Source organism: Cyanistes caeruleus, chromosome 1 (assembly GCF_971803275.1).
Source record: "Cyanistes caeruleus chromosome 1, bCyaCae1.hap1.1, whole genome shotgun sequence".
In the NCBI taxonomy this organism is placed as follows: Eukaryota; Metazoa; Chordata; class Aves; order Passeriformes; family Paridae; genus Cyanistes; species Cyanistes caeruleus.
The window spans coordinates 122,988,833-122,999,900 of NC_141701.1; the positions used below are offsets into that span (position 1 = coordinate 122,988,833).

The 11,068-nt window shown below is 34.8% G+C and overlaps 1 protein-coding gene across 6 annotated transcripts in view; it reads left to right on the top strand.

Moving 5' to 3' along the window:
• SNX13 (sorting nexin 13) overlaps positions 1-9,829 on the top strand; it is a 114,123-nt gene extending 104,294 nt beyond the window's left edge. For all 6 annotated transcript variants that reach the window (XM_086855093.1, XM_086855119.1, XM_086855113.1 and 3 more), the window contains 6 exons: positions 256-417; positions 1,633-1,704; positions 2,568-2,713; positions 4,461-4,529; positions 5,662-5,774; positions 6,249-9,829. In XM_086855093.1, the coding sequence (XP_086711219.1) occupies positions 256-417; positions 1,633-1,704; positions 2,568-2,713; positions 4,461-4,529; positions 5,662-5,774; positions 6,249-6,496 (810 nt within the window). In that variant the 3' untranslated portion in view covers positions 6,497-9,829. The remainder of the gene's footprint in view (positions 1-255; positions 418-1,632; positions 1,705-2,567; positions 2,714-4,460; positions 4,530-5,661; positions 5,775-6,248) is intronic.
• The last annotated feature ends 1,239 nt before the right edge of the window (positions 9,830-11,068 follow it).

Here is an 11,068-nt window from a genome sequence, read left to right on the forward strand (position 1 = left end):
AGAGATTGGAAATGAAAATGACTCAGGAAAACATCTGTTGAAAGATGTAAATAGCTGCAGTAGGGCTGTAACAAATGAGAAATATAAATAGAAATAAAATTAAAACTGTATTTTGCATTCTGTAATGAAGTTAAGTAATTTTAGTTATTCTTTTATATTATTTTTCTCTGGAACAGTGCCATACTTCTCATAGTGTATTAATATGCTGGTGTCCTCATAGATTATACAATTCTGGTTAAACATCTTCCCCTTCAGATGGACACGTTTGTAAATCCACTGCGTAACTCTATGAGAAATGTATCCAATGCAGTCAAGTCTATCCCTGACAGCCTGGCAGAGGGAATGACTAAAATGTCAGACAACATGGGTAAAATGTCAGAGAGATTGGGACAAGACATAAAGCAATCATTTTTCAAGGTAAGAAAATACTGGTGGTTAATACATACTAGTAAATTAACAGAAGAGTCACTATTGACTCACTTAAACTAATGTTCTATAGAAGAGTCATGTCATTAAACAGAAGACCAATCATTTTTGTACCTGCACCTTTTTAATAAAGTTCAGCAGGCGTTTTATTACAAAAATGGAGGTGTTTGCTATTAAGTAATGTGTTTTAAGATGGCATCTGCAGACTGTTACAGTTCTCCTTCACTTAATTCAGTGAAGTAACTTGAGAACAACATGAGATTCATGGCTTTTCTTATATTTTAACCAACCATTCTTAATCAGCTAATTTCCTGTATCTGCTGTTTTTGTTAGGAAAGAAAAACCCCAAAACATATATTTTGAAACTCTCTTGAAACAAGCCTCTTTTCTGCTTGTTCCTGGCTGAATTCTGGTTTAATTTTTTTTTTTTCCCTGTATTTCCTACCATCTTCCCTCATCTCTTACATTCATAAAATATAATACTTTAGAGATGGGGAATGATAGCATGACATATAAGCTGGGAGTCCTATGAAAATAGTTATGTTCAGAACATGTTGATCTTCCCTTTGTTTCTCTGGTCTTCCTCTTTCTGTGTGTAGCTGTAAGGTCTGTGGTCAGGGGTTGTTCCATTTTGTGCTGCCAAAGCAGTTATATATGACAGATGTAGAACAGCAACTGAGATGGGTGAATTAACTGTTAAATCACAAAAGGGAATAATAAATTGGGGCCTGGGGGGATATATGAGGTCTTTTAATTACTTGCATGGTAAAATGAGTGTCTCTGGACTTTCTCATTGCTAGTAAGTTCCCTGGTGTGTGACTATCAATATATTGCAGTTGTAGTCACTGGGAAGCCTGTGACTAGGCAGAACTTAAGATCAGGAAGAAATACCAAAACAAATACCAGTCCCACAAGAGTTTTTAGGTGTTTCTCAGTTGAAGAATTAGGCACTTGATAAATTACATGTGGATTGTCTTAAACGTGTTTCTAATTTTGGTCGCTAAAAAAAAATGTATATGGGCTTGGTTTTTGGGTTTGGAAGTTGAAAGGGCTACTGCGTATTTATCTGCATTAATTTGCAGTTACTTTTGACCAAAGGTTGTTGTTTTAGATTTTCATAACCAAACTTTTTATGATATATTTTTTCTGATTTGTTCATACTCTAAAGTATTTTTTCTGCAATTAACACAGCCTTTTCTATTGCAGGTGCCGCCTCTGATGCAGAAAACCTATTCAGATCCTGACCATTGCCGTGTTGCAGCACCAATTGATGACAACGTGAGTCTGACATTTGTCCTTTCAAAGTTGACACCCCTAAAAACCAAACAAATGAGTTACTTATTCTTCATTGAGCTACACTTTTATTGTTTTCTGACACTATACGAGACACTTCAAAACAATTCTAAGCTTTTTAAAAAGAAATTTGCACACTTCCTTTTAAAAATAACATTTTTGCTAGCACTGAAATGGTTTGCATAACACTGGAATAACTGTGAAGAGTGCATGTAACTGTTTCTGTTTTATGGGTGGGGTTTCCTTTTTTTGGTTTTCTACTCCACTTCCTCCAGCATGTTTTTTGTTGGCCAATCTGTGTAACATTATCTTCTAAAAAAGTAAAATTATGATCCTTTTCATAATCTTCAAGCATAAAAGCACTGGATAGTTATGCAGGCTACAGTGATGTCTAAATAAAAAGCAGTTCATTGCAGTGAAATGTCACTTGTTTTAGCATCCATAAGAAAATGGTGCCCAAGAAAAGCTCCTTCCTGAGCTTTCGTGTAAGGTAGTTGGAAGTACAGCAACCTGGGAAGAGGTCAGGGATGAGGTCTCTCTTTATGACATATTTACATGTATTAATTTTATTCAACTTCTGTAATAACTGTTGACTTTTGAAATAGCTGCTACTTCTTGACTTGCCTTAAAAATTCAGTGTATCTGGTTTTATATTTAATTTTCAGTCCTTCTTTGCTACTAATCATGTTACAGAAGACTTAGGGAAGATTTCATATTACAGTAAAATACAGAGTGAAGTGTTTGTCATTGTTGTGCTTATACTGAAGACACATAAAGTGGCTTATAAAAGTGTAGCTTTCTTGAACTAAAATAGAAGTTTACTGTTTATTCTTTTACTTGGTGGTCAGGTGGATGACAATATTCCGCTGAGGGTAATGCTCCTACTTATGGATGAAGTCTTTGATTTAAAGGAGAGAAATCAATGGTTAAGAAGAAATATTAAAAATCTGCTTCAGCAACTTATTAGAGCAACATATGGTGACACAATTAATAGGTACTGTTTTTCTTATATAGAGAAATCACATGAATGACACTTTATAGTCTCTGTCAATACATCCTTCTTGGTATTACTAAATTAATGTGGTTTAAATCTGCATGCATTCCTCTTAGAAGAACATCAATAAACTGAGTGCAAATGTAGTGTAAAATGGAGATAAACACAAAACGTTACTGAAAGAAAAATACCAGTAACTCTTACATGCCAGAGGACTTAAAAAAGAGCTTTCACATATAAGAGTTCACATTTCTGTTAATGTAACTTAATATTTATGCTTTTTGCCCTGTTTTACCACTATATCTTTTTTTATTATTGCTTTTTGCACTATTTCTGCTTACATCTCTTTGATGCCACAAATGATACACTGGTACTTTCAAATCAGGTGAACTATACTGAGTTGCTGTGTTAAGTTTTTGCTCTCACATTTTAAAGATGGAGGTGGGAAAGGAAAAGGACTCATGGGATCTGTTTTGGCTGCTCCTTGTTCTTTGTAATTCATATGTACACTTATACACACAAATGGAAAGCCAGTTAGTATTCCTTAATTAAGTAATGTTTCTTACCCTCAGCTTAGACATATATAGTTTCCAGGCTTACCTTCTAATAATTTGTTTTTGAAATGTGAGCAAATATAAGAACCAACAATAAATTCTAGATACAGGTTCAGAACTGCATTGTTACTTTCAATTTAGTGCCATGAATCAAAAACTAAATTTCTAGATGGTGACAAGTAGCTTCCCAATACCTTTTTTCAGGACATTCCTCACTGTATCATTTGTTTTTTACTCTTCACAATTATATTTGCGATGTTTTCATCATCACATATAGACTTGTGGTAGCAGTAATGATGTGACCATGTGATAAAGTAGAACTGGGTTTTTCTCAATTCCTTATGGCCAGTTGAAAACTGTCTTGAGAACTGTACTTCCAAGAATATGCTGGTCTGTTGAACAACTCTGAATACTTTTTGCTGTTTCCAGATTATAGTATAAGCATCAGAGTTTGTGCACAGGCTGCTGCTTCCTTATTGCAGAGATGGCTGTAGTGTAGTAATAGTTTGCTTCTGCATTTAGAGCCATTTCAGGTACTCATGGCTTCCTCTGGTCAGCAGTCATACCTTGTCCTGGCAAGTTCTTGGGATTTAATGGCATTCTGCAGAAAAAAATTGTCTTTTTCTGTTTCTTAGAAAACTAAATTCAAATTGTGTTTAGGGAAACAGTCCTGGGATTGTGCTGATACGCAGATGTATGTATCATCCTAAAACAGGATCCTAGATTTGGATATAGATTTGGATATAGAGCTGAATGATGAATGATCAGTCTGTATCTCCTGTTAAGGACTGTGAAGTAACTGTACATATTGCAGCAAGTATTTTGAGATTCTGAGCAGGTCCTGAGCTTACAGAAGCAGAACTTAAGGGTGCTGCATGAAGAGGAGTGCTCTACAAACCAACCAGTTATCTAATGCTGATTGGAGATGCAACAGCAGCTTTGCAGCCAACTTCATTATCATCCATTTACCTAAAAAGAAAAAAGCTTTCGCTTTTGGGGGTGATCAGTGAGCTTAGATTTCTATCTTGAGAATCAGTGTTTGCCTTCCTATTATGCAATATTATAGAACCTACTTACAGAGTTGGAGAAAGTTGAAGTTATACTTTGTTGGCCCTAGAATGCGCTTTAAAATGCTTCACTTATGGGTTTTCTGCTTTAAAAATTAAACAAGATACTTGTTGCTTTGATTTTAGAAAAATAGTTGATCATGTTGACTGGATGACATCTCCTGAGCAAGTAGCAGATGCAGTGAAACGCTTCAGGTATGTCTTTTATCACAGATGTTAAATACGAAGCACTCACCAATTGGTGTCTCATATCTGTGTCCTCCTATTCTCCTTACATAAGGAAATTATTATTCTCCAGAATACAATTGGATTATATACTGCTTTTTACACATGTTAAGTGAGAGAAAGCAGTTGTCACGTAGCAAAGCATATTTTAAAGTTTTCTACTCTACCTTAAAAACTTCTTTGTTAACCAGTCTAGAAGAGCTAGAGTACAGGTAAATTAGAAATTTCATCATTTACCACTTTGGTGATGTAGTGTCTTGTTTGCCTTGATGAAGGCATGTACATGCCTCGCTTTTAAAGGCAAACAATTGGTGCTAAAATAGCCCTGGTTCTGAGATTGTTTCACTTCGGACAGATACAATGGCACTGAAGTCTGAATTTGAAACTATCAATTTCCTAAAAGTTTTAATGGCTTCTACATTGGTGTTGAGAAAGTGTTGCACACCTTTTTTCTTTCCTTATAGTTTGGGGGTTTTTTTGTTGGGGTGAAAGTCAAAGTAGGGTAATATATTCCCCAAAGGGTTTTACTTGGCAAGTGTACTTTTATTCTTTGATTAAACTGTAAGAATGTGTGCTTTTTATTCAGAAAAAAATTGTCTTTCACCGAGGCAAAATATTATTAGAAGGATGTCTTTTGCATTGGACTTTCTACTACATTGAAACTATTTCTTCTCAGCTTTATCTTACTGAAAGGCTAACTGCTAGTGTCAAAATTCTAATGAAGCAATTAATAGATCTGGAGTCTCGGTAGCAGGAAAGCCTGGTAAAAGCAAGGCTTAGGTCTATTTTATGTAAGAATTATGTGGTATTTGAATGGTTTTGATTTGCATTATTTTATTAAAATTTCATTTCTTCTGGTTCCTGTACTAAAAAAAAATATGGTAGCTACTGATAGGTTGACTGCATTGTACTACTTACTTTTGATTTCTTCATCTTCTTCATCATTCTTCTCTTTTTTTACCTCTGATATTTGAGCTTGTGTTAGGTTGTGTGCAAATTACTTTCTTGTACTTATTTTATGAGATAGTCTTGAGAGATTTAAAAGAGCTTTTCACTTGATAAAAAATGTTAATGTATTTTGACAGATTTGCTTTTCTTACAGAGATGCTTTTTGGCCTAACGGCATTTTAGCAGAAACTGTTCCACGAAGGGACAAAGCTATTAGAATGAGAACAAGAGTGGCAGGGAAAACCAAATTGCTGGAGGTAATGCCAGGTGAGTCTGGGATTAAAGCCTAATAGTCCATACTATATATTATTAGTGAAATTAATGTCTGTATTCTTGTTGATTTTTTTAAGTACTGAGAAGAAATGTTGATATATGAACTGTATTTAAATAAAAAGGTTTCTAATTATTAAAGTATTGGACATTTTCACGTGTAATGTCAGTAATTCTCTTAGAGCCAACCCAGTATTAAGTTTCTAGAGGATTTAAATAGTGCCTGAAATAGATATATTCCAAAACAGTACAATTTCTTGCAAACATGGTTTGCACCTTAATAGAGTAAGAGTGAAGTGATTTTTAGAAACAATCTCATCTGTAAGAGAACTTTTAGTTTGGTCATGTTGTGTAGAGGCACTGTTACCTCAAATTTCAGGCTACATAATTTGAAAGACTTCATATTCAGTTTAAGTTTGTTAACATGGAAGTAGAATTTAGCTTAAACTTCTGTGTGACTTGTTTTTGTAGATGAACTGAAGCACATCATAGGCGCTGAGACTACGCGGAAAGGCATTCTTCGGGTCTTTGAAATGTTCCAGCATAGTCAGCTGAATAAGAGAATGGTGTATGTGTTTCTGGAGAGATTCCTAGAAACCTTATTTCCACAAAATAAGTTCCCTGAGCTGTTCCACAAACTGCATTCAAGGTCAAAGCAAATGCAGAGATATAAGCAGAGACTACACTCTACTCAAGCGCCTTCCTTACAGAAAAGGTGACACTTCAAATCCATTAAGCTGGTGTTTGTTTGCCCAGGATTAATTACTTGGGCAGATTCTCTGGGGCTTCAAACTCACATGCTGTCATTTCTGCACCAGTCTTCTAGTGTCACATATTAGATTATTAATGCATCTGTAAGACCTGTGGATCTTCTCATCTTCACTTGTAATTCAACCACTACCAGAATGGTTTGTGTGTCTTAAATGATTTGGTGCGTCTTCATGCAACATTGAGAAGAAAACTGGCCCAGTATATCAGAATGCTGATCCCTTCCGTTCCTGAGTCAATGTTTTGCCAGCAATGAAAAGTGCCAGACTGTTCAAGTAAAGCACAACTATGGTGGTACAATTGAAGAAAAGGGAGTTTTGCCACTGGGAGATAGTGCAATGTGTGTGAGTCAGGTGGAATTGTTCAACGTTACAAGTGTTGAGGCACTGTAGGGCTATTTCAACATTCCTGTAAAGGCTGAGTTAACCAGAAAAGCAGTCTGTGCAATAGCAGGTTCATAGGAGCAGGGAGAAATAGCTATAGCCCCATCATAAAAGTACATGTATTGAATAAAAGTGGAGGTAAGGTGGCTTTTAGGCCACATTTGCATCACCTTTCATATTTTGAAAATTAAACTAACCTTATATCTAATGGAGGTTTTAGTAAAAGCAGAGGTGCAGTAGAAACAAACCCTTTATTCTGGTTATTCTGTAGCTTTAAGGGCTGTATGCTGCTCTTATAGCACCTGACATACATTTTGCATGTAACTTCAGTGGAGAAGGAGCATCAAATTTATGTTCAGTTGGTCAATTGGAACATAAGTCAAATTGATTGTTGTAGAAGGAAAGGGATATGTGTTTCAAAGAGGATAGATATTGAGTTGCAAGATGAGGAAGTTGCACTAAGACACAGTTTACACACACCTCCCCACTAAAATCTGAAGCTTTTTTGGGATGTGAAAGAACTATGTCCTACTTAATTGAAAGATTCCTTACCTTTTAGTGTGTAAGCCTCATATGGAAAAACGTTAGAATTACTTGGTTCCTCACAGGTAAAAGATTTCATTAGTCATATGCAAACACTTGGAAATTTCTGAATGCATCTCAGTGTATATATGAAAATAAAAAGGAAATAAAACGACAATATTTTTTTAAATAATTTTTTTATTTTTTTGCATAGTGTAAAATTTTAATAAAAATTTGACATCAAGGCCCCACATCCATCTGTTTAGTTTCATTGAAGAAGTTCTGTCTGATTAAAAATGCAGTAACATCTGAATAATCCTGTTTGGCCACAGCATATCTCAGTTTGTGTTTTCTTTTTCATAGTCCCTGACTGTTTGAGCTCTACTATCTTGAGTGAGTAGAAGGTAATCTTTTAGAGTCCCTTTTTTTTCTGAACACTAAGCACAGGGTAAAATACAGTTATGGATCAAGGTTTCCAAGGATCCTTGTTGTAATTTGTGTCTTAATGAGAACAAATGGTCCTTTTATGCAAGAGAGAAACATAGACCTTTGATGAAAGCGTTCTGAGACAAGATAGAAGGCTCTCAAAGGACCTTGTTAAATTGACTGACACCTCTATATAGATAATTTTTCTCATGGACTCTATTAATGAAATGTAGCCTTTTATCATACTACTTAATGATGATCATATTGTACTGTTAACATTCTCATACAGTATGCATGGGCTCAAGTGCACTTGTTTTTTTCTTTATTGCAGAACTAAATGCTGTAAATTAAATCCCTCTCTTTTGTAATCCCTAGGAAGACAACTTAGTAAATATAGAAGAACCCCTCACCCTTCCTCTCTGCAGGTTCTGTAGAAGTGTGACGGTTAAATGCTTTTGAATTTAACAAAATTTTTTGAGTTCTGTGTGAAATAATCAACATAGCCAGCTCCTATTGTTTACATGCCTGTATCTTCCTCTGATGTCAGAATGCTCAAGCATAACTGATATCTGACTGATGAAATATCATTCAGCAGTTGTTCTTGGTGATACAGTAAATATCTCATTAATCCTATCAAATCTAATTTATGTCTTTTAAGTCACTGAATTCGTTAAGCAGTATTAAAGTGGGAAGTTCAAATACTGTTTTGTCAAATCTGTGGAACCTTTTAACTATCTGTAGGTACCATGAAAAATTTCAAGAGAATAGTGATAATATACAAATTTGGCTTTTTTTTTTTTTTTTTTTTTTTAGTTATCTGGTACATTTCTGTACAAAAATAATATTTCTAGGAATGTGAACTGAACATTATACACTGTGCTTCTTAGTAGTTTTACTTAATGAATTTATTACATATACCTATACACACATTTATATACGCATGTGTGCATATGTATATATATATATTGAAGTTTTGTCTTCTGTATTTAATTACAGAATGTGGCTTCCTAATTCAGTGATGCCTGTTGGCTGGCAAGAACCATCAGAAATGAGTACTTTTAATTAAAGTGAGTTTCTATGTATCTTTATTTAAAAGGTTTTCCTTTCGACAGTTTGAAGTACCCACCCTGTGAACCCATGCAGCCTATTATCCAAGGAAGTCTCCAAAACTGAATGTTAATATACAGCACTTAAGTGTCTGGGTGTATCTTCTGGCCTTTAGGTGCTGTGACTGGCCGCTGAAAATTGTGCCACTGTCAACAAATGCACTTGTTTTAGCCTTAATTATTTTTAAGCGAAAACGAGCAATTGAATTTTTCATTTGGTTCATCCTCAAGCTTGTGCTGCTGGTGTTTGCTAGAACTAAACAGTAAATTTTAAGTGCTACCAGAATGTGTACCAAAATGAAACTATATAAATTCCACAATCTAAATTTTAATTTTGTGCAATATTTTAATTTAATGCATGTGTATTTGAATGGCTGTAAAATAAATGAATTTTTAATGTTCTGAAGTCTAAGTTAAAAATGTCTTCTCAGCTGAACAATTCTGCATTCTGTTGTTCCATTACTTTATTTAAGGACTTGTTTTAAAAGTCTTACTTGTTACTCCTTTGTTAATTCCTTTGTTCTCAATGATCCTTGCTCTCCTGAGCAAAGCTCATATATTACAAGGGAAGAATCTGAAGAACACATCTCATAAGCTCATAGAGCTGTTATAAATTACTTGTGCATATCATTGTACAGTAAGTGTCAGCTGTGTGCCTAATTGTTCTATTGATGCTTTTCCCCTCCCTTCCCCCTCCTCTCGTTTCTGTAACAAAGAATGAACATGAAACGTGCTGCCATGGTCACTTCTACTGAATGGCAGAGGACTCTGAATTTTTTTTGGAGTTTGCATTTATGTTCTGTCCAATAGAAAGCTAAAAAATTACACTAATAAAGTATTAACAGGATTACTATGAGTCTCCATTTGTTTTTCAAGTAACTTTCTCACAGCAGGTACAAAAGGTCGCTAAATATAAAACTATTCCTGATTAAATAGAAACAACCATTCTTTGATTTTTATTTTTTTTTAACATTTTAGAAACTTGGTTTGCTTCTAACAAATTAATCTTTACATTCAGTTTTGACCAGTGTTTTAGAGAGTCCTGTATTCTAAAAAGAAGCAGAAACAATGGGATTCTATGATGTAGGAGGGGTTTATATCGTCGTTTTTTTAAATCTTCGGCTTTTTCCCCCCGGGTTTATTTTTGCAGCAGCTGGGTCTACCACGGGTTCACAATTCTTACCCTTGATATGTTTATTCCAGCTGTTTCACATTCATCAAAAAGATATCCTGAGCTAGACTGATGTTAGTTCTTTGACCCTTGAGTAAAGTGTTTACCATTTTCTCTTGCTATAGGATATAGACACATATCAGGAATTTTACTAGCTGATTGGAAGTTCTTATTTGTTGAACCTGTTATACTAGGGTAATTTCATGGCAAAAATAAGCTTCTTTTGCAAAAAGTCTACCCTTTGCTAACTGAGGGTTTTGTGTCTCTACGGCTTATTTAAATCTTCAGTCTATCAGATTATTTAATTTTGGTATTGATGTCTAATGCAGTGTGATTGCTGAAGTTTTTGTGGAGTTCAGTAGTCTGCATCAGGCTTCCTTGACATGACTACAAATTCCATAATTTATCTCGTGGAAGAAGGGAAATTATATCATGAAAACAATTAGTTCACTTTTGTTATGTATTTCAAAAGAAATTACACTTTAGTAAACACTTGAAATATGTACACCACTACAGTGTGTCTCTCCCCAAAGATGTGTGACAACTTTTGTATTCAGATGTCTCAAATAACTGTTTCCCAGTTATTTGAGATATTTGCCATGTCTCTGAATTACTATGGCATGTTGGGCTTGGGATAATCTGCATGGGTCAGTTGAATAATTTGATACCTGGTTCAGCAAGGGCTGACCAGAATTCTTATTTGGCACATTAGAATTGGATTAATCCGCAAATTAATCCTGAGGTTGGGTTTAAGTGGAGAACAAGATTATATTGAATTTGTTGGCAATCAAGGTGTAATAAAAGGAAATAAGGAATGTAGATTTCAAAAACTGTATTTTTCTTTCTTACTATAACACTTTTAAACATGAGCCCAAAGTAGTCCTTAGAGGTTTTTGTGCTGAATTTTCTCAGCTT